General features: G+C 39.5%; 2 protein-coding genes across 2 annotated transcripts; one reads left to right on the forward strand and one right to left on the reverse strand.

The window, feature by feature from the left end:
- Nucleotides 1–527: 527 nt before the first annotated feature.
- Nucleotides 528–2131, reverse strand: LOC143855200 (snakin-2-like). Its single transcript, XM_077365421.1, has 3 exons — nt 2039–2131; nt 1498–1540; nt 528–827 (listed from the first exon to the last, which is right to left on the reverse strand). The coding sequence occupies exons 1-3, from the start codon at nt 2129–2131 to the stop codon at nt 646–648; spliced, it is 318 nt and encodes a 105-aa protein (XP_077221536.1). The 3' UTR covers nt 528–645.
- Nucleotides 2132–11940: 9809 nt separating this feature from the next.
- LOC143854444 (gibberellin-regulated protein 1-like) lies at nt 11941–13495 on the forward strand. Its single transcript, XM_077364426.1, has 3 exons — nt 11941–12209; nt 12467–12509; nt 13167–13495. The coding sequence occupies exons 1-3, from the start codon at nt 12072–12074 to the stop codon at nt 13346–13348; spliced, it is 363 nt and encodes a 120-aa protein (XP_077220541.1). The 5' UTR covers nt 11941–12071; the 3' UTR covers nt 13349–13495.
- Nucleotides 13496–24518: the final 11023 nt, after the last annotated feature.

A 24518-nucleotide genomic window follows, 5' to 3' on the forward strand; every position in this document is an offset into this window, starting at 1 on the left:
CACTCTGTCTTTTGTTATTTAACCGGCTGTCAAAGGCTATTGTAATTCCCAAAGAGCTTTTAACAGCCAATTAAAAAAAAGACAAGTTAGTAAGCTCCATTTTCAAAACGTGGTGGTGCAAATATAAATGACCTATGTAGATTACTTTATTTACTGAGAGCTGATATTTGCATTCCTTTATAAGATAAATACATTCCCTGTCTCTATAAAACTTCTTTCATTGGTTTTGAGTCATGACAGCAAATTGAGAATTGCTACAAACAACTTAAAACATCCAAAAACAAAATGAAAGTGGCATCTCTCAAAACAAAGGTGACCAAGAGCACTTCTCCAAAGCTCCTATCTTTCACAAATTCAAGTTTTATTATCTTAAACACATCTCATTCTTACATCAATTACATTAATTGAGAATTGCAACAAACAATTTAAAACATCCAAAAACAAAAATGAAAGGCGCGTCTCTCAAAACAACGTGACCAAGAGCACTTCTCCAAAGCTCCTTTCACAAATTCAAGTTTTATTTTCTTAAATACATCACAGTATTACATCAATTACATTAATCCATACACCCAAGAGACGTTTTGCTTTGTTTTTTCCATCTTTAAGTGCAAAATTCGGAATTTAATGTAGAATGAGAGATTTGATCTAAGGACATTTGTGCCTGTTTCCATGGGTAGTCATGGTGGCGTAGCAGGCACACACGTCTTCGTTGCCGGAAGTGCCCGGAGGGACACAGTTGCACCTCGCGCAACAACTCCCACAAGCCCTCTTGCAAAGTTTTCGCCTCTTAGACAAGCGGCACCTCGCTGCGCAAGCTGACTTACAATCTGCTCATAAAAATCACCCGTACTTAAAAACCATTTAACAGATATTTAAAATAGAAGAATATTTTGTACATGCGATTTGTAAGAAGAACACGATCATGCACTTTTTTTTATGACGTAGGGATAGCCAATTTTTAGAGCTGGACTATTCCCTAAGGATGTGCGCAATCACTCTCACTCATAAACCACACGCGCATTGGGTATGCTTGGGGATTCGAACTCCCGTCACTGGGGTGCATACCCATGACTTCAAGCCAAACAGCCACACCCGGGTTAAAGAAAAATAGGGATATATATGCTTGGGAATTTTGTAGAAAGGCATTTCACGGCTGACTTTTGCAGGAGAGAACAGCCACACAGCTCACTTTTCAGCAGATTTTGTCTTATTCATTTAATTCATATGAGGTGGACGCTTTCTCACGCTAGTATGCTACAGCCAGCCACGAAATGCCTTTCTGCGGAAGTCCCTTGCAAATCCCTAAAATATACGTACATTGGGAAATAATTTATCCATTCTCTTCTTTTAATAATGGAACTCCTTCCTACCCTTTATAATTCCCAAAAAACTACCAAAAAATCAAGAAAGTGTTTATAAAGTGAGGAGTGTCATGATAAAAAAAGAAAGTACGAATAGAAAACAAGGGAATCAAAAGGAATAGACAGGAAGACATACCCATGCGCTGGAGGAGAGACCTCTCTGTCACACTTGTAGTCAACTGCAAAATCCACATACATATAACAAGTAAACTTCAAATGTGCTAAGAATTCCTAATAAGAGGGATTTGCTGGCCAATTTCACAGAAAACCATTTTTCAGCTGGCTTTTGCATGTGAGAACAGCCACCTCAGATGAATTAAATGAAAAAAAAACAAAATGTGCCAAAAAGTCAACCTGTGTAGCTGTTTTCACATGCAAAAGCCATCCGCAAAATGGCTTTCTGCGAAATTAGCTAGCAACTCCTCCAATAAGAAGGATTCCAATGTTTACACCCCCTTGTTTTGATTATATGCACTCTCTCTTTATTGTAGTCCTTTATTGGTTGCTACAATACCGAAAGAGCTACAACAACCAATGGTAAATGTTGAGAAAGGGGATGTAGCTATCAAAATAAGGGTGGTGTACGTATAAACTTCCTAAGGAAAAATTAGATTTCTGGTCTTCTTTTTGAATGTTAACAGTGTTGGGCACTTTAGGCTACCAAAAAAGAATGTTACCGTGTTAGTCTCGAACCCAAAACGGGCATCAACATGATGGAGAGCCAAGAGCACTAAGACAAGGGAAAGGAGAAAAACAGTAGAGGAAGCCATTGAAGGAGAGAACCCAAGAGAATGAGAAGAAAAAGAATGTGAAGGAAGAAGGGTTTCTTGCCGAAGATTTTTGAAGAGTTCTGTGAAGAAACAAGGAAAAGGCTAAGTGAATTTATAGATGGGGGAGAGGAGGCGAGGGTAGGATAGAAGGGTGGGGTGTGGCTGGGGAGGGGAACATTCTAAGAATCGACCCTGTAAAATGCAAATCCAGAAAAAGAAATAGGGTGGGTTGGGTGGTATTGTCGGCCATGCGGGAAGAATAAAATAAGTGTGACAGGTTGGGTTTGGGCGTGCGAGGTCAACTTAGTTCGTGGTTGACTAGGTTTCACTCTTAGAGGATTGATTTGACACTTAAGGCCCTGTTTGACTGCGATGAAAAAAATTTCCATGGAATTTTAGTTTATCTCAGTGTGAGAGAGGTCTATAAGGGTGGGAGAATGTTGAGAAAATCCGCGGGGCAAATTCGATCCGATCGTGCACAAATTAAAAGAAAAGTAAACTAAACACATGCCACAAAATGAACAAAAAGAATATATGTGGTTAGGCCTAGCCTACTTCCACGGGCAAGAAACACGATCTTCCGCTATGAGAAAACAATATACAAGGATTAGAATGGATTTAACCCAAAATCCGCAACCCTTATCAACTCAAGACCGCACAAGAGAGTAACCCAAGAGAAAACCCCACTTGAATTTTTGTGGCGTTAGCTAGTACTCTGTCAACAAGGGCGGAAAACAAATTTTACAGCCACTGGAAAAATGGGAATAAAATTTGTTCTACACCCATTTTACGTCGAAAGAAATGGAGACGCAATGGAAAATTCATATTGCACCCATTTTGATGCAAAATTTGTCTCATGCTCATTTTACACAGAAAGAAGTAGAGCCGAAGTGAATAGACCCAAGGGAAAATTTGAGCCCGTGACCTCGTCTTTGTTTTAAAATGACACAACTATATCTTTACTTTACGTTTTCTCCTTATTTAAGAGGAAAGTAAAACAATACAAAACAGCTTGCATTTGGAAAATATACAGCCTACATGAACTACAATGTGAATAGTAAATGGCAACCGAAGAATGCTAAGAAATGAAAAATGTATCCTTTTACTTTGATTTTTCCACTTTTTAGTGCATCCAATTGAGCCCACATTGGGTCGAGTGAGTTTTCGAGTTTTTTAACTACCGAAAAAAAGCGAAACTAATACTAAATTAAATATGGTCATGGTGCATGACTAGAGATCAGAACGATTTTATTTCCTGAACTATGCGATGACTAAATACGGTCATCAGCTGCATAATTTATATCTATCTTCTAAATTTTATATGTTAATCTATGTTAAATAATATAAAATAATACATCCTTGTATTGGTGGGATTTGGGATTGGCAAATTAACAACAATACAGGTGGAGAACAAATAAATGGGAAAGAGAAAGTCAAAATTATAGAATTGGGTGAGACGGGTCGGATTTTTCAAACACCATTTTCCAAATTTTTTTTCAGTTCTCCCCAACAAGAAGGAAGCCTAGAAGAGGCAATGGAGGAAGGATTTGGAGGGAAAGTGGATCTATGCCCCTCAAGGTAAGAACAGGCCGTCCTCCTCCTCCGGCGGGATCTTCTCCTCCTCCTCCGGCGGGATCTTCTCCTCCTCCTCCTTCTCCGGTTCTCCAAGAAGAAGAGAAGAAGAAGAGGCAATGGAGGAAGGATTTGGAGGGAAAGTGGATCTATGCCCCTCAAGGTAAGAACAGGCCGTCCTCCTCCTCCGGCGGGATCTTCTCCTCCTCCTCCTTCTCCGGTTCTCCACTTCTCCGGCGAGACATGGTTGTGCCGTTCAAACTCAGCCTATCTTGAGCTACTGTTGAGCTCCTTCATTGGGTTTCTATATGGGTTTTGCTTCTTTTTCGGTTTTGGGTTTCTGCTGATCGGAGCTTTATGTAATGGAGCCTCCATCTTTCATTTCCCCTGATTTGGCTGAAATCCTCGTTTCTCCAGACCAGTGCATCTCTGAGCCGCCTTCTCTCGTTTCCCCTGTATTGGTTGAGAATATCATTTCACTCGAGCAATGCTGCTCTGAGGCTGAGAGCCTCAGATCCGGGAATATCGGTAATTCCGACTCCGTGACTGAGAGCCTCTCTTTCCCTCAACTGATTAAATTCAAGATCGACTCTACCCCTACTCCATCTAGCTATTTACGGAGGATTCGATCTTCTATTGAAGAGGGAGAATTCGATCGATTCCAGCCTTCTGCTCGTGATAAATTGAAGTTCTTAAATGAGGTTGAGCAAGAAATCTTGTTTTCGAAAGGACCTCCCTCTGCTGAGAACTGCTCTTCGGGAAAAAAAAAAAAAACAACAAAAGGAGCCAAGAAGAGCAGAAAAAAGCTTTCGAATCCGCATAATCATTTTTCTGAAGATGAACATGTAATCTTCCCCTCGTTTGATGATCGAGTGAAGGAAACCACCTCGGTCAATGAGGAGACGATTATTCCCTCTCTCATCCTTCCCTTCACCTGTACGGAGAGCAGCCCTTCTATGATATCTTCAGCCATCTTGACTGACCTTTTGGCTGACAATCAACCGCTGGCGATATCAGTCCTTGGAAACCAGACCCCAATAAATGCAATGAATGGTGCCTCTTCTTCTGAGCGGCCATTAAATGCTGATGGGAGTTCTCTAGAAATAGGCATTGGGAATCTGCCCCTTCAGTCTAATGCCTTCTATCTGCTTGATTCCCGCCCATCTGATAGAGATTTTCAAACTGCAATTTCTGAGTTTAACCCAAACCCTTTGTCGGATCCTCGGCAATCTTGTTTAGACAAAAATAATTCTTGTCCCCCCCCTCCCATTGTCAGTAGCAAATATCCTTCGATCTCTTCCAATTTCGTTCACATTAAAGACCATCCAATCTTGCCAATGCCTGCAAGTCTTCAGACTACTAGCGCCCCCAGGATTGCTTCTGAATCTGATAAGATCCCGAGCTTGCCTAGCTCAGCTCCAAATCATTGGAATAAACTGTTCTCAAATCCTGAACCTGCGTCTGTTCCTAAAAAGCTTGATCTCATTGCCCCTGCTGAAGAGGAGAAAGAGAACTTCAAGCTTATCTTCGATGATGAAGAAACTTTTGAATCAGAAACCAAATGGGCGAACTGCCTGGTTGGATATTTTATCGGAAAAAGACCCTACTTCATCTCTTTTCGAGACTCTCTCTTACGAAGTTGGAAGATCACAGGCTCTTTTCAAATGTATTACCTTGATCATGGCTTCATTATTTTCAAATTCTCTTCTGCAGCTGATTGTTGTAGGATTCTTGAGGAAGCTGGGCATCATTTTGGAGGAAGGCCTTTGATCCTTCAAAGGTGGGATCCTGACACATCCTTACAAAAGAAGCAGCTGCCTGAAATCCCCATCTGGGTAAGGCTCCCGGGGCTCCACCTCAAGTTTTGGTCTAAGCACTGCCTGAGTAGAATCGCCAGTTTGATAGGTAAACCCTTATACATGGATACCCCAACAGCCGAAGAAACTCGGCTCAATTATGCCCGATTATGCATTCAAATTAATGCAAAGCAAACTCTTCCTAGTTCTATCACACTCAAAACGTCAACGAGAGAGATTATTCAGCCTATTATTTATGACTTCAAGCCAAAAGCTTGCTCTACTTGCTGGGACTTCAGTCATTGTTCTGATGAATGCCCTGCTTCTGCTTCTGTTTCAATTCCTCCCCAATCCCGGAAAGAATGGAAACCAGTCCCTAAATCCAATGAGGAAGAAATCAGCTATCCTATTATCCCTGAACCTAGTCCCTTGCTTGGGTCAATTTCTCCAAATAGGAATTGCTCTCTTGCCCATTCTGATGAGATTGCTCGATCCAACAGCTTCTCAGCCTTTGCTAATCCAGTAGATTTATTGGATGGAATAGATAATTCCTCAAGTCGTTCTAAAGAAGATTCTGATATGGGCATTGCCTCCTCATCTTTGGGAGGTCCTTGGCAAAAAGTTCTCAAGAAAAAAAATAAAGGAAACACTTTTCCTTTCCTCCATCCCTTGCCAAGCATCTTGTCCCCAAGGAATCCCAACGACCTCCTTCTCAGGATCTCAAAGACATAGATGTTGATCATCTCTTTGGGGTTGGTCTTGGGTCTTTTTGTTAGCTTTGTTGGTTGTTTTGTTCCTTGCTTTGGGCCCGTTTTGTTTTCGTGATTTTGTTGTTCCCCCGTTTTTGCTGGGGGTGTTGTTTCTGTCTTGTTTCTTTTTAGTTTTTCTTTGTGCTGGTTGCTTTGTTGTTAGTCCTCCCCTGTATGCTTGGGGTTGTTCTTGCTTTTCTTGTTGTATCTTTCTCCATTTTTAATATATCTGGTCGGGGTCCGCCTAACCCCAGCTTACCTATCAAAAAAAAAAAAAAAAAAAAAAAAAAAAAAAATGGGAAAGAACAGGCTGTCATGAGCACAATTCCCTAAAATATTTAAAGCCTAATAAATAAAACTATCTCAATGCATGAGTTATATAAAGAGGTTATCTAAAACAGCAAAGCTTGGGTGGCCCTAAGAATATTTAAAACCTTATAAATGTAAAGTTTCTTTCAACTATTAAATGCTTAAGTGTAATGTAATTGGGGAGCCAAACAGCTCTCTGCGGTGACCCGTTAAAAATCCAAACACAAAAGTATCTTTCCGATTATACGAGTTAGCAATACGCAATGATTCTGAAGTAGATTTGCAAGAATAAGATAAAATAAAGTGCGAGCCAAACCACAAATAAACCACACAAAATTTAGATGGTTCATCACAGTGTGTGGCTACATCCACTGGAGAAGACTTCAAAAGATTTCACTATGTAGAAATAAGAAAGATTGCAAGAAACCCTTACCAGATCTCAAAAGTACAACAGGTTTCTTCCGATTACAGAAGACATAAATCTGATGTCGTCTAGAATCCAAGGGCATCCGCTCCCTAGTTAGCCGTGCTTCTTTTTTCTTAACTACACAAGAGAAATCCAAGAAAAACTCACACCTTTCAAACCCTAGCTTGAAGACGTTTTTCTCTTATCTTGTTTTCCAAATTTTCACCAAAACTGTAAAGCACCATAGCCCAAAACGTCATTACATTTTTTCTTGTTGAGCTCGTAGCCAAGCAAATCCTCCTTTTTCGTTAACGGATATTTATCCAAAATCGACTAGTTTTCCTATATTGAATTAGGAATTGCATTTCCAAGCAAGTGTAAACTAGGGCTGCAACTCGAGCCGGGTTTTACCCGACCCGAAAATAACCTGGGTCGGGTTCAGGTTTCATGGGTTTCGGGCTGAGCCGGGTTGAGCATTCAAAAGCCCGCATGAATCTCGGGTCGAGCCGGGTTTGAAGGGGCCCGACCAGACCAGACCCGACCCGAGTTACATAAGTTATAGTATGTACATTTTTTTCTATTGTTAGTTACAAGTTAAAAGTAAAAACCCACGCACCCACTGTTATTGTATGTGAGTGTAATTTCTGCTTCTATGAGTTAAGTTGATTCAAGCGTTTGATTCAGCATTGTTTGATTGTAATTACAACATTGTTTGATTACGGCATTGTTTGATTCAAGTGTAATGTGAGTGTAATTACATCATTGTTTGATTCAAGTGTAATGTGAGTGTAATTTCTACTTCTATGAGTTGAGTTGCCTTGCCAAACAAGAATTTTCCTTAAAAAATTGCGTCAACGTGAAAAAACCCGACCCGAAATTTATCATGGGTAGGGCCGGGTTTGGGAATCGTGGGTTTTCCGAAAAAAAACCCGACCCGACCCGACCCGAGATATTTCTCGGGTAGGGTTGGGTTCTCCAAAACCCGACCCGCCCGACCCGAGTTGCAGCCCTAGCGTAAACTACAATACGCAATTTGCCTTCCAAAATTTAAGGCAACTTTAACGCTCTCCAATTTCCTTCCAAAATTCAAGGCAGCATTAACATTCTCCACCTTGAGTTGAATTTGATTCATCCTTCACCTGTAAATATCTTTCATTACAAAGTCTTCTCCACCACACTCTGAAGGATGCTAGTTTGACTGAATATTAATCAGGTCCAAGCAATGCATAAACTTCTTCAACGGCATAGGCTTAGACAATATATTTGTGGCAGTGTTCCTTGTATCAACCTTTTCCAAAGAAATTTCATCTCCTTCAATGACCTCTTGAATGAAATGGTACCTCACGTTTATGTGTTTTGTCCTCCCATGAAAACCTTGAATCCTTGACAAGTCTAGCACTCTAGTTGTCGCAATATACACAAGCATTTCCTTGATCTATACTAAGTTCACCTACGAGTTCTCTCAGCCATATAGCTTCTTGCACCACTTTTGTTGATGCCATATATTCTACCTCTATAGTAGACAAAGCTATAGTTGATTGTAAAGTGGACCTCCAACTCACGAGTCATCCAGCAAGCGTGTAAGCATAACCTGTAGTGGAACTTCTTTTGTCCAAATTTCTTGAATAATCGGAATCCACATAGCTAGCCCATGATATTTCCTTTTCAACACTACTATTGTCAACCATAATCCCAGGGAAGATGTACCCTTCAAATAGCTAAGTATACATTTGATTGCCAGCCATAATCCCAAGGGAAGATGTACCCTTCAAATAGCTAAGTATACATTTGATTGCCAGCCAGTGTTCTTTTCCTGGGTCTACCATGTACCTACTAACAACGCCCACTGCCTGTGCAATATCTGGTTGATCTAGTATAGACCATAGCATACATCATGCTTCCAACAGTATTAGCATATGGAACCCGGGACATGTACCTCATTTCTTCAACTGTAGTAGGTGACAAATTAGAAGAAATATTAAAATGAGCACCAAGTGGGGTAGTTACCGGGTTCGCTTTGTTCATTTCGTACCTCGAAAGTATCTTCTCAATATACTTCTTTTGAGATACAACCACAACTTTTTCTTTTCTCTGTGTTAGCGAAGCTTCATACCCAAAATCTTCCTTGCACTGCCTAAGTCCTCCACGTCAAATTCCTTGCTCAACTCAACATTCAACTTATTAATTTCCAACTTATATACTTTTAGTTGCTATAACCATGTTATCAACATAAAAGATCAAAATAATTGAACCACCACCAAGTTTTTTGAAATATTTGCAAGATTCATACTCACCAAGATCTTTTCTTCTTAGCCCAAGAGAAATCTAAGAAAAACTCACACCCTTCAAACCCTAGCTCGAAGATGTTTTTCTCTTCTCTTGTTTTCCAAATTTTCACAAAAATTGTAAGCACCACTCCCCAATACGTTATTACGTTTTCTCTAGTTGAAGTTGTAGCCAAGCAAATCCTCCTTTTTCGTCAATGGATAAGTATCCAAAATCGACTAGGTTTCCTATTGAATTTGGAAATTGCTTTCGCAAGAGTACGTAATTGCCTTCCAAAATTCAAGGCAACTTTAACAATAAGTGTCAAATTTCTATAACTAATAAATATCTTCTACAAGTAAATTTCTATACAGCTATCAAATACCTCATAAATATAAAATTAATTTATAGGTATTAAGCATCTACATTTTTAAGACATTCGCTCTATTTTTGCCTCATACAAACAGTAATCATAAAAGCAGATATTTTCTACATAAATAGTGTTCACGTGCATGCCATTTTCCTTTGCTTACCAAGAACTAGACCCGGCAAAAAGTGACCCAAACCCGCGGGTCCACCCGGCTCGCCCGTAAATTCAAGGTCCGGGTCACCAATCTGTGATGCATTTGAAATTGACCCACGGGTCCAACCAACCCGTCAAAAATTATGTAAAAATGGAAGCAAAGAAAAAACCTACAAAGAAAATTAAAATTTTTTTTGGTAATTGTCATATTTAATACTTTCTTTTGGTAATTTTTCTACTTTGCTTCCATTTTTTCGTAATTTTTCATTTAAAACTTAGTAATTATTATAAATTGCTATTATTTATTGCTAGCCACATATGCACAAATCGTACTTCTGCCTATCTTTGCAGCAGAGGATGGGCGACAAGCCAAAAAGTAGCCTCGGCAAAAGTCGCTGACGAATCCCTATACAAAAAAAAAATCTTAACAAAAATACGTCAAAAATCCGGGTGACCCGCGGTCGACCCGGCCAGTGCGGGTCCGAGCTCAATGACTCGTAAAATTTTCCTGGTCATTTTGGCCAGGCCCGTTTGACCCGGACCCGTACGGGCAGGGGTCAAACCCAGCCCAGCCCGCCCCGCCCGTTTGCCAGGTCTACCAAGAACCTTGTAAATGTAATGTTTCCTTTACGTATTAACTACCTTATAAATGTAAATTTTTTATAGTCTCTGGCAGTCAAGACACCTTAAACACGTAAATTTTTCTATGGGCTAGTAAATAGAAGTAACATCATTATAGTTATTAAATACCCTTTATTTTTAAACTGTTTGTTCTATTTTTATCTCCTAAAATTTAGTCATAATGATAAGGATAAGACATATCCTTGTATTGGTGGGAGTGGCAAACAACAATTTGGAGTACTAATTTTAAACAGTTGCAACCTCTACACGTTCTTTAAAAAAAAAAAAAAACAGATAGATGATCGAGTTTGTAGTGCATTACGTAGCCCACAGATAACAAGAAAAATAAAATAAAATAAAATACCCAGCATGCATGCATTTAAAGAAATGCCTTTAAAATCTTTAGAACAAATTATTGGGAAGCTTCCCTCCTCTTTTTCTTTTGTAAGAATATGATAAGGAAGAAAGCATCAACTGGCAAGGAAAGCTTCAAACAAAGAAGAAAACAGCTGTTAAGAGTACCAAATCCCCATACTTTGTTGTTTTTTTTTCTTACTCACTTTTAGCTCACATACAGCTGTGTGGCTAACAACATGCCTGCCTAAGATGTTGCCCTCTCCACTCGAACTCAACTCGTGGGTCACACCATACTAGCTACCAAAAGGCATCACACCACTTGAAAAACGACGAGCGTGCCGACGCCCACAAAGAAGATAGGAAGATTTGAGAGTTACACTGTTTTTAAGATTTGATCGTTCACAACAAATAATAACTTGTACTCAGAAAACCTAAGGCCCTGTTTGGATTGTAGGAAAAGTAAAAACTTTTCTACAATTTCCTTCCTTTCCATTATTTAATATCATATGATTGAAAATAATTTCAACCTCCTCGATCTCCCATATCGCGAGAACTTCCTACTTTTCCATGGAGTTACACTGTTTTTCCAATCTAAAACATATACTAACCATATTTATTTACATTGTCATTCATTTTCTTTCCAAGAAAACGTTTAATTGGAAAAAAATTCCACTATAAATTCAGTCGTGATTGTGTGAGGCCTGCCATTTTATACTAGAGAGTAGCATAGATGGGGCCGGGCCACCATTTTACACTTTGATTTATTGGGCCCACCATCTCCACCTAAACCCATGCATATGGCGGGGCCAATTTACACTTAATTCTATGGTGGGGTGGGGCCCAACATTTTGTAACTATGCCTAGCATGAGTTGGCCCGCGCGCCATTTTACACCTCATGTTTTCATGAGGTGGGTCCCACCAACTCTAATAAACCTAGGGGCCCACCGTTTTACAGCTCATGTTTTGATGGGGCGGGACCCTCCAGCGAACCCTAGTGCTATATAGATGGCTTAACCAATTAGCTAAGCCATTACACTTATTTTATTCTTCTGGCATGTCGACAAACACCACCTAACTCACACCTTTTCTTTTCTGGGATTACGTTCACAGTTTGCTTTCTACGAGTGTTCTCGTCAATTCTTGAATGTTCCCCTCCCCAGCCACCCCCCACCCTTCCATCCACCCATCCCAATCATCCGCTATATAAATTCAGTCAGCCTTTCCTTTCATTCATCACAAAACCCTTCAAAATTCTACAGCAAGAAACCCTTCAAAATTCTACAGCAAGAAACCCTTCATTCACATTCTTTTTCTTCTTATTCTATTGGGTTTTCTCCTTCAATGGCTTCTTCCTCTTCTTATTCTATTGGGTTTTCTCCTTCAATGGCTTCTTCCTCTACTGTTTTTCTCCTTTTCCTTGTCTTATCTATCTTGGCTCTCCATCACGTTGAGGCCAATCTTGGGTTTGATTCTAACATGGTACACATGCAATAACAAAAACTGCAATCATTTTCTTTTCTTAAGAAGCTGATACTTACACCACCCTCATTTTGATAGATGCACCCCCCCCCCCTTTGACTTTTCCCATTGGCTGTTATAAGCAATAAAAGAACGATTAAAATAAAGGGATAGGGTGCATATAATCAAAATAAAGGGGTGTAACATCAGAATCATTCTTATTATTATGCATTCTTTGAATCTTTGAAGTTTACTTGTTATATTCATGGATTTTGCAGTTGACTACAAGTGTAGCAGGGAGGTCTCTCCTCCAGCGCATAGGTATGTCTTCCTTGTTTTGATAATGGCACTCCTCATTTTGTAAACTTTCATGCCCTATTATCTGTATATGGGATTTGCTAGCGTCTATCGCAGAAGGCATTTGGTAGAATTGCCTAGCAAATCTGTTTTAAATGTTAGAATATGTGAGATCCAAGGGTTGATTGGGTTATGTGAAACTACCAGTTACTCCAAAATCTTAAGCTTTTGGAGAAGGCCTTATTTATTTTTTTATACTTTAACACTCCCCGTCACATGTGACCCTTCTTTATAGGGTTTGCCTTCACGTGGCACATGTGGCCCCTCTTTTAGGTTTGGCCATCGCATGTGGATTTTTGCTATCAAGGAGGTTTGAACTCAGGACCTTTGGCTCTGATATACTCCAAAAGCTTTATACTTTACCAGGTTAAGATCTCATAATTGGATCATCTTGGAGGTAGATTGGGCAAGTTGGTTAGATGGGGTAACCTAGATAGTTTAGGCAACTAGATTGGATGAGAATAGTCTCTTTCCATAGTTATGAAGATGTTATTCTACATGTATCAACTAAGTACTCTATATAAGCATTGCAGTTCTCTGTAATTGCATCTAAGAATTAGTAGAAATTCATAATTTAACATTAAATTTCTATTAAACTGTGTTGGTGATTTTTATGTGCAGATTGTGGGTCAGCTTGCGCGGTGAGGTGCAGTTTGTCTAGGAGGCCGAGACTTTGCAAGAGGGCTTGCGGGACTTGTTGCGCGAGGTGCAACTGTGTCCCTCCGGGCACTTCAGGCAACCAAGACTTGTGTGCGTGCTATGCCAACATGACTACTCACGGGAACAGACTCAAATGCCCATAGATCAAATCTCTCATTCTACATTGTTTTTCAAATTTCTACTTAAAGATGGAAGGAACAAGGTAAAACATGGTATCTTGAGTGTATGGATTAATGTAATTGATGTAATAATGTGGTGTGTTTAAGATAATAAAACTTGAATTTGTGAAAGATTAAGAGCTTTGGAGAACAGCAATAGGCCAGCTTGTTTTGAGAGACGTACAGAACTTTGTTTTTGGATACTCAATTAGCAGTCAGGACTCAAAACCAATGAAAGATGTTTTAAAAAGAGAGGGAGCGAAATTTTCAAAAAAGGGGGTGCAAATATCAGCTCTTAATAAATAATAGATATAAGTATATTGATGCTTCTCGTTCGTGCATGGTAGAAAATATTATATTAAGGGGCAGCGTGCGGAACTAATTATGGTGCACGAAGCTGTTTAAAAAATAGCTTGCAAATATGCATGGACTAAAAATAACGTAGAATGTGATAGTAAATAAATAATATAAAAAGACCCAATAAATGGAAAAGGAGAGAAATGCAAAATCGTAAAGGAAAATTAAAAAATATATATATTTAAATAAAGGAAAAAGTATTAAAAATATACAACGTTTTGTCTAAATTGTGAATAAAGGGTAGTGATTTGAAAATTATAAAAAAAGTGTTGTCAAGTGAGAGAAGATGGCTTCTAGGACAAATATTCCCCCCTACCTCTTTTTTCCCTCCACCTTTTTCAACTATTCCTATACACTTATTACCTTCTCACCTACCACGTTCTTCTTCAAGGCTTTTCTAACTTGGAAAACTCTATGAGAGGGTTTTGAAGGTTGCCATTTACCTACCACCTTCGTCTTCCTCAAGGTTTCATGGAAGGTTTTTGAAGGTTGCCATTGCCATTGTAGTTTTGGCAAAAAACTCCATTGCCAACTTTTCCAAGCTCCATTACCATTGTAGTGTTGAAAGAAAAACTCAATTTGCAACGTGATAGAGCTCCATTGCCATTGTACTTTTGGAAAAAAGCCCATTGTTAACGTGATATAGCTTCATTGCCATTGTAGTTTGGAAAAAAATCTCCGTTGCTTATTTGGCTGATAAACATAGCTTCGGTTAGGTTTAACAGCTTCTCTTTATGTTTTCATGTTTTTTGTGCTTTGATTTTTTCACCCAATTTATGAGACGCTTTGTCTGGTTGCCATGTTTATCTTGACCTCTCTCTATCTCTCTCTATGTATACACACATGTTTGGTTACATGTTAGAACCTAGTGGTTCCGGGGTATAAAATGTGGTTCCCTAGTGGTTCCGAGGTATAAAATGTGGTTCTGTACTGATTCTGGGGTATAAAATGTGGTTCCCTAATGGTTCCGGGGTATAAAATGTGGCTCCCTAGTGATTCCGGGGAATAAAATGGGGTTCCCTAGTTATTCCGAGGTATAAAATGTGGTTCACTAGTGGTTCCTGTGTATAAAATGTGAATCCCTAGTGGTTCCGGGGTATAAAATGTGGCTCCCTAATGGTTACGGGGTATAAAATGTTGTTCCTTAGTGGTTCCGGAGTAGAAAATGTGGTTCCCTAGTAGTTCCGAGATATAAAATGTGGTTCCCAAGTGGTTCTGGGGTATAAAATGTGGTTCCCTAGTGGTTCCAAGGTATAAAATGTGGTTCCCTAGTGGTTCCGGCGTAGAAAATGTGGTTCCCTAATGGTTCCGGGTTATAAAATGTGGTTCCCTAGTGATTCCGAGGTATAAAATGTGGTTCCCTAGTGGTTCCGGAGTAGAAAATGTGGTTCCCTAGTGGTTCCGGGGTATAAAATGTGGTTCCCTAGTGGTTCCGGGTTATAAAATGTGGTTCCCTAGTAGTTCCGGAGTAAAAAATGTAGTTTCCTAGTGGTTCTGAGGTATAAAATGTGGTTCCGTAGTTGTTCTGGGGTATAAAATGTGGTTCCCTAGTGGTTCCGGGGTAGAAAATGAGGTTCCCTAGTGGTTCCAGGGTATAAAATGTGGTTCCCTAGTGGTTCCGAGGTATAAAATGTGGTTCCTCAGTGCTTCCGAGGTATAAACTGTGGTTCCCTAGTGCTTCTGGAGTATAGAATGTGGTTCCCTAGTGGTTCCGAGGTAGAAAATGTGGTTCCCTAGTGGTTCTGAGGTATTAAATGTGGTTCCATAATGGTTTCGGGGTATAAAATGTGGTTCCGTAGTGATTCCAAGGTATAAAATGTCGTTACCTAGTGGTTCCGGCGTATAAAATGTGGTTCACTAGTGGTTTCGGGGTATAAAATGTGGTTCTCTAGTGGTTCCTAAGTATAAAATGTAGTTCCCTAGTGGTTCTGAGGCATAAAATGTGGTTTGGTAGTGGTTCCAGGTTAGAAAATGAGGTTCCCTGGTGGTTCCGGGGTATAAAATGTGGTTCCCTAGTGGTTCCGAGGTATGAAATGTGGTTCTCTAGTGGTTCCAGAGTATAGAATGTGGTTCCGTAGTGGTTCTGAGGTATCAAATGTGGTTCCCTAGTGGTTCCGGGGTATAAAATGTCGTTCCCTAGTGGTTTCGAGGTAGAAAATATGGGTCCCTAGTGGTCCCGGAGTAGAAAATGTGGTTCCCTAGTGGTTCCGGGGTAGAAAATGTGGTTCCCTCGTGGTTCCGAAGCATAAAATGTGGTTCGGTAGTGGTTCGATGGTATAAAATGTGGTTCCCTAGTGGTTTTGAGGTATAAAATGTGGTTCCGTAGTGGTTCCGAGGTAGAAAATGTGGTTCCCTAGTGGTTCTGGGGTATAAAATGTGGTTCTGTGGTGGTTCCGGGGTATAAAATGTGGTTCCCTAGTGGTTCCAGGGTATAAAATGTGGTTCCCTAGTGGTTCTGGGGTATAAAATGTGGTTCCCTAGTGGTTTCGAGGTATAAAATGTGATTCCCTAATGGTTCCGGGGTATAAAATGTGGTTCCCTAGTGGTTCTGGCGTATAAAATGTGGTTCGGTAGTGGTTCCGGGGTATAAAATGTGGTTCCCTAGTAGTTCCGGCGTATAAAATGTGGTTCGGTAGTGATTCCGGGGTATAAAATGTGGTTTCTTAGTGGTTCTGAGGTATAAAATGTGGTTCCCTAGTGGTTTCGGGGTATAAAATGTGGTCCCATAGTGGTTCCGAGGTAAAATGTGGTTCACTAGTGGTTCCGGAGTATAGAATGTGGTTCCCTAGTGGTTTCGAGGTAAAAAATGTGGTTCCATAGTGGTTCCGAGGTATAAAATGTGGTTCCGTAATTGTTCTGGGGTATAAAATGTGGTTTTGTAGTGGTTCCGAGGTATAAAATGTGGTTCCCTACTGGTTCCGGCATATAAAATGTGGTTCCCTACTGGTTCCGGTGTATAAAATGTGGTTCCCTAGTGGTTCCAAGGTATAAAATGTGGTTCCCTAGTGGTTTCGAGGTATAAAATGTGGTTCCCTGGTGGTTCCGGTAGGGGTGCTATTCGGGTCAATTTTTAAGAATTCGGGTTGAGCTTTTACCTTAAAATTGGGTCGGGTTCGGGTTGATTCCTATTCATTTTTTTTGCAAAAGCTCAACCCTACCCAACCCAAGTTGCACCCCTAGGTTCCGGGGTATAAAATGTGGTTCCCTAGTGGTTCCGGGGTATACGATGTGGTTCCCTTGTGGTTCCAAGGTATAAAATGTGGTTCCCTAATAATTTCAGGGTATAAAATGTGGTTCCCTAGTAGTTCCGAGGTATAAAATGTGTTTCGCAATGGTTCCGGGGTATAAAATGTGGTTCCCTAGTGGTTCCGGGGTAGAAAATGTAGTTCCCACGCCGGGCCTGTACGGGCCGGGTGGACCCGCGGGTCACCCGGATTTTTGCCGTATTTTTTAAGATGTTTTTGGGAAATGTTATCCGCACTACCGTATTTTGATGAGGACACTCCTCACTTTATTAAAAGTACGGTATGGCCCGCACCATAGGATGATCCAAATCATCCATTAGATGGGCCACAACCTAAAAAGGTTGTGCCCCTAAAAGCATTTCCGTAGGTTGATCCTAACCCTCTGATCAGAATGTTAGAGGGTTGGTCCTAACCCTCTACAGATCGGAGGGTTAGGATCAACCTATGGAAATGATTTTTGGGACACAACCTATTTAGGCTGTGGCCCAACTAATGGATGCTTTGGATCATCCTATGGGGGGGCCCATACCGTACTTTTAATTAAGTGAGGAGTGCCCTCATCAAAATACAGTAGGGTGGATAACATCTCCCTTTTTTGTATAGGAATTTGCTAGCCACCTTCGCCGAGGCAACTTCTCGGCTTGTGGCCCATCCTTTGATGCAAAGATTGGCAGAAGTAATATGGGTGCAAAGGTGGCTGGCAAAAACATAATTGTAAAAAATAGTAATCATTACGGATTTGTAGCTGAAGTGCTAAGTTTTAAATGAAAATTTACGAAAAAATGGAAGCAAAGTAGTAAAATTACGAAAAAATACCAAAAGAATGCACTAACAAATGACAATTACCGAACTACAAAGTCCGACTGTCTTCCGTCGGTTGTCCGACCGCTTGTTCGGATGTCCGAACAAACCTTCGGACTTCCGAACAGAACCAGTATTTTGGTTACGTATACTGGCTTCCATTCGGAAGTCCGAAGTTTTGTTCGGACTTCCGACGGAAGCTAGTAGAATAGGGATAATTCCAAAGATTTTTATTTTCAAATTGAGTAATAATTCCAAGGATAATAGGGATATACATTGTGATCTTAGTGTCATGCAGGCAACCATAAATTGAAGCTTGGTTTTGATATTTTAGAATCTAAAATTGCAAAGAAAATAGATTTATGTTGAAAATGGGGAAAACAACAAAATTCAGTTTTAAGCTCCAAATTCATTTTCTTTGCATTTTGTAACACTGCTTCGATAAGTTTATCATGAATAAACCCTCATGAATACCAAACCACGTTATAAATGACAACCTTCAAAACCCTTCCATGGAGTTTTCCACGTTAGAAAAGTCTTGAGGAAGAATAAGGTGGTAGGTGAGAAGGTAGTAAGTGCATAGGGATAGGTGGTGCAAAAAGGTGGATAGAAAAAAGAGGAAGGAGGGGTATATTTGTCTTAAAAGTCATCTTCTCTCACCTGACAACACTTTTTTTATAAATCTCAAATCACTACCCTTTATTCACAATTTAGACAAAACTTTGCATTTTTTAAATAATTTTTCCTTAAATAAATATAAATAAATATTATATTAGAGGCATATTATTTTATGTGATTTATTTGGGAATTTTTACAGTTAGGAGTGACCAGAAATAACTCGATGCCTATCAGCTCATTTGGATTAGATGGGGGGGGGGGGGGGATCTGACAGGATTTTTTTCTTTCCACAATTTAGGGAATGATATATGGATATGGATTATTTAGAAGGATGTCATCATAAATTGAAGGTAAATGTAATGTAACTGTTAAGAGAGAAAAGGAAAGGGTAACAGTTTAATCTTCTCTTTTCTCACTAAACCGCTTTCCTACCGGCTATTCTCAATGATAGAAGCCTGGGAACTCGCTCTCGAACTAGCTTGTCCGAACCCAGCTCTTTGATCTTAACCTGCTTCTTCTCCTTCTCCTGCTTGCTTTCCAAGAACCCTAGACGCAATAATATGGCGGAGATTGACTCCGTTCACTCAGTAAGTCAGGAAGTCTCTACATTTTTCGTTGATTCCGTTCTAATCCTTGTATTGTTGCTTTCTCACGGTGAAAGATCATGATCTCACCTGTAGATTTAGGCTTTTGTGTCGAGCCGCAAGACTTATATGTGCGCTCATGGTTTTGATTAGATTTTTCCTATGAAATTTCTACAGCGGTGTGAGAGCTAGGCTAGAATGACCAAATTGAAGAAATGTGGAGGGGTTCGAGAATGAGGTCGGTGGATTCTCATTGAAGGTGGAGCTTTCACAACTAGAACGTCACACATTTGACAAAATTAGGAGAATTCTATTATTCTTGGATACAATACAATTAGCCCTAATGAGTGATTATATAGAACAGTCAAAGGGTTAAACATAGAAAGAGATAGACATAACCAAGGCAAGAGATAATTCTAGAAATTATACCTACTAAAATTAGCCTAATTGCTAATTTAAGCTAGCTACCTAATCTAGCTAGGTTACCCCATTCAACCCACTTGCCTAATCTAGCACCATGGTGATCCAACGGTGTGAATTCAACACAATCTAACTGTGAGATCTCACATATTCTAACATGCCCCCTCAAACGTATGTGGATTGAAAATCAACATAAGTTTGACTACAATGAAATTCCCCATTAAGAAAATAAAATTCTCCCCATAAGGAAATAGTCTTTCGATTTGAAGCACTGCCGAAGTTTGATGATAAATATGCCCTGATGTTGCCGAATGTATATTGCCGAAGAAGACATCGCTTGTTGATTTGCCGTGAAGAGATTGATGAGAACAAATCATAGCCTCAATGGGCTAAACAAGACTCAAGCCTCGATGAGACCAATGCCGGAATGGGCAATAAATGGCTCACTATGGACCAATGCCGGAATGGGCAAGAAAAGGGTCACTATGGACCAATGCCAGTATGGGCAAGAAATGCGTCACTATCCACGAATGCCGGAATGAGTAAGAAATGGGTCATTATGGACCAATGCCGGAATGGGCAACAAAAGAATTATGGACCAATGCCGGAGTGGGCAAGAAATGGGTCACTATGGACCAATGCTTGAATGGGCAACAAAGGAGAGAGAAAAAAAAGGCAAAGAGATGGGCGACAATTCGCGGCATTTGATGGCAAAGTATCCATGAGTGAGAAAACTTAAAGGATTTGGACAATGCAGAAGAAATTTTAGAGGTGAATATATCAAATTTGAGGAATTTTAATATAAGACGAGTGAAAAGGTTGACCTGCAAGAAAGTGGATTAAAATAAAATACAAGGAAAAAAATTTGGAAAGCTGCTGGCAATATCAATTTCTAGAGATGTATTTTTCATACAACCTAGAGGAGGTTCATGATAAAAAGACCCAAAACCAGAAAATAGGAATGAAGAAGTGTATATAGCAAGTGGGGTCTGGCTGCTTAAGACAAGAGAAAGTTGGTGTCTTGAAAAATTGTAGGGTGGTATTACCATTATATTCTCAGACAAGAGAATATTACAGCATGCCTCTACTATCTCTAGTCTTCTCTTTTGTACTTTCTCCTCCATCTTTCTCTTATGTCCGAGGAGGTGCATGATAAATTCAGCCACAATGGCCATGACTAGGAGGATCATAAAGTGAACGGCTGAAACCACAATGGCCGTGACTAGGAGGATGGCTAAAGAAACTGCTGAAACCAAAAAGATGAATCAGTAGATGGAGAGGTGAGTGGGAGAACGGAAGCTTTACTAGGGCCAGGCGGACGACAAGGATGGCCGGCAAGGCCAGGCTGTCCGCCCGAGAACGAAACCTCCAAACGTTGTGATCAAGGTCTAGATCATTGGCACTGACACCATGAAAAAATTAGGAGAATTCTATTATTCTTGAATACAATACAATTAGCCCTAATGAGTGATTATATAGAACACTCAAAGGGTTAAACATAGAAAGAGATAAACATAACCACGGCAAGAGATAATTCTAGAAATCCTACCTACTCAGATTAGCCTAATTGCTAATTTAAGCTAGCTAACTAATCTAGTAGGTTACCCTCATTCAACCCACTAGCCTAATCTAGCACCATGGTGATCCAACGGTGTGAATTCAACACAATCTAACTGTGAGATCTCACATATTCTAATACATTGCTTTGTTTCTTAAATAGTGTGGAGGTAATCTAAGATGGCAACAAAAGTGACAAAACATGAAAATTAAGGTGGAAAGATATAAGTCGACAAGAATAATTTTAGCATATGGCAACAAAAAGTTCATGTCCGATCAAACCGACTCTCCATCTGGCCGAAGAAAATTGGACTTCTGTGGGAAATTGAGCAGTCTGTTCAGTTTTTACATTTTCTCTAAATTTAGTGGATTTCTCCCTTAAATTTATGAAATATGAATGGAAATCACTTTGACATTAAACACAGAGGAAGTGCTAGATAAAACATATTCAAGGAGCTTTCTATGTGCTATTAGGGAGGATCAAACTTAAGAAGGAGATAGAAAGTAAAGAGGGATACCTCATGCATTTGTATTTTGATTTGGGTTTGAGTTTTTGGATACAAAACACATCAATCATCTTCATGATCCTGTTTTGAGAGAGAGAGAGAGAGAGAGAGAGGGAGAGAGAGAGAGAGAGAGGGAGGGATGTCTCGCTGCTGCCGGAGCAACATCGAGGAGCAGCGATGGTGAAGGAAGTTGCCACAAATATTGATTTCCAAATAATGTCTTACAGAACAGATGTGAAAATCAGAATTTTTTGCACTGTTGTAGCTGATTTGGAAATCTAAGGATCTGGTCCATTTAAAAATATCAACTAAATCCAAATCTAAATCTTGTTGGTATCCAACCGTGGCCTAAGCGGGGATAGAAATCCGGGTAATTCCACACACCGGGTAATAAAGGGGTCATTTCTATCATCGAGGGCATTCTAGTTGCCATTAGATCCTCTCAACTAATCATCTTGAACTGAAATTTTCTGGAGAGATGAAAGAGTCCTAGGCACAATAGCTGGATCCGATGGACACTATTCAGATCCATATCCTAAGTTTTGAAATCGTGTCTGAATCGAACCTGGACAAACCCAACGTTCTCTCTAGGCATCCTAGGTCCCAAAGAAGCTGCCAATGTACAAACACTCATCCTAATTTTCATAAATGAAGTGTATTTTTTATTAGTATTGTTGGAATTAAAAAATCTAATCAAAACCCAAATTTCGCCTTTTCATTTTCGAATGAATGACTCTCTCGACTGAGCTTTCCTATTTCCCTCTTCTCTTCTCTTCATCGTCATTCACCATTCTTCATTCTCTTTCATCTTTCTCCCTTCTCCATTCAATGGTTGCCAATTCGCCATTCATCCTTCCCTTCAAAGTTGTTCAAATCAAGCTCCCTTCACCATTCGCTGTTTGTTCGAGTTCCCTTCTTTAGACTATCCATCTGTTTGAGTTGCTTCTATCCTTCTGCATTTACATGTATCATCGTCTACGTTTTCCATTTCTGTTCATTTTTTTTTCGATTTTACTGCTCGATTTATAATCATGGGAAAAATTCAAGAAAACCCATTCCCAACTAGCCTTTTAGTGATGGATGATTGATTTTCTCCTCTTGCTTATGTGGAGAGAGTGAAATCATGAATTTCTATGATTACCCATTTATAGATTTTTCTTAGTTCTTGCACACTGTTTTTTAGTCAATAGAAGGGCACTTTTCCTCTCTGTTCTCTCTTTCGTGTTTTACTCCTAAATATTTACATAACTACCACTGATTTGGGAGTTTAGGTTCTGGTTTTAGAATTTTGTAAGTTAGAATGGTAGGGTCCCTATGAACTGTTTTTCTAATTTTTATAATATTTCACAATTTTCTTTCATTTCCTTTAAAACGGGATCATCTGTTGGTACCATTCAAACAAAAAACAAAAAAACAAACTGGGTTCATTTGTTGGTTTCATTCTAAGAGTTTGCTCACTATTTTAGGATGTTAGAAATGGTAGTGCGTTTCTACAAATTCCCATGTTCTATAGGGTCCGTTTGGTTGTTTTACATGCGTTCCCGTTGAGCAGTGGTCAAGTGGTCTTTAAGTAGTCTTTAGGTAGACTTGAAGAGTGTTGTTTGGTTGTCCTGTAAAGGGCTAGTAGACTGCAGGAAAAGTGGAAGATGTTGTGTTTAGTTGCATGTAAAGGACTAGTTGACTGCAAACATACATAAAGCACAGAGAGCTCGACCAGAAATTTGGGGGTTTTCATGCATACTACTATACTCAAACTGCCATAACTTTCTTGTAACTCTGTTTTGCTACACAAATCACACTCTACAAATTAGGGGGTACACACTACCAAGACAGAAAAATAAAAACTGTCGTGACTTTCTTGCAACTCTGTTTCTTTCCTTCCATTTCTTTCTGAGCAAAAAATTGAATTGAAAGAGAAAAGCCAGCACATACGTTCTATTTATCCAGATATTATAGTGTTTGAGATGCAATTTATATGGTTTATAAGTCATACCTCCTCAACAATAAAAACAGAAATACACAAACTGCCACATCCCACACCCAAAGTTATAAAGCAGAACAGTGAGAACAAGTGTAAGCAGCATAAACAGGTCTGTCAACTGAAACAAAGGAACTCAATATTGGCATCCTATACATGAGCAAAAAACACAAGTATGTTCTTCATGGGAATGCATGCTCTGAAAAAAAAAAAGGCTATGAAAATAGAAATAAAAAGAATTATGCATTACATGGCCTACTATCAACTATAAATAACGAATTCAATCTTTTTTTAAAAAAAAAATAGCATAGCAAATTCAATCTTCTTGCTAGAAATGATATTTTGAGATGCTATTTAAGCTTGATTGCCAATGTTTGAATCCCACGTGTTCAAAATGGTAGGGTTTTGAAAATATGCGTGTTTTCAAATGTTTTTACTCTTGTCTTTTTGCTCATTCTTAATGGGAATCAGATCTTGGGTCCAATTCTAACTGTGTACAATGAAAGTAGGACATAGGTCACTGCGATGGACAGTTCAATTTAAAATGGATAGTGATCTAGAAACTGAAAGTATGATTCGAAGTATACTCAGATTAGGATCTGAGATCCCCCTAATGTCTGGGTCACGATCTGTTCAGATCCCTTATCAGTTGGATCCTAATTGGGGTATAGTTGGATCCTAATTTCAGTGTCTAGGTCACAATCTATTCTGAATGAAACCATCCATTGGAGTTTCCTACGTCATATTTCAGTCATAAAACAGAGGAGAACGAGGAAATTATCCATCACTGAAAGGGTAGTTGCTAATGGGTTTTCTTGAATATCTTCCCACAGATTGCTATGTAAAATTTTGGGGAAAAAAATAAGAATAGAAGAAACAGAAAAACCCAGAGGGCGAAGCTTTTGCCTGCAGTTGCAAAAGGTTAGAAGCAAAAGGTAACATAAACCTCAGCAAAAGAGAGTTTAGTTTATTCGGAAAGACGGAACATGGGGTTTGATTAGTTTTCTTAATTTCAAAAATCTCTCAAGAATACACTTCATTTATGATAATTAGAAAGTATATATTCACACAACGGCAACTTCAATCAGA

The sequence above is a fragment of the Tasmannia lanceolata genome, unplaced genomic scaffold (genome assembly GCF_043159265.1).
Source record: "Tasmannia lanceolata isolate RefF3 unplaced genomic scaffold, GAP_Taslan_0.1 ptg000020l, whole genome shotgun sequence".
Taxonomy (NCBI): domain Eukaryota; kingdom Viridiplantae; phylum Streptophyta; class Magnoliopsida; order Canellales; family Winteraceae; genus Tasmannia; species Tasmannia lanceolata.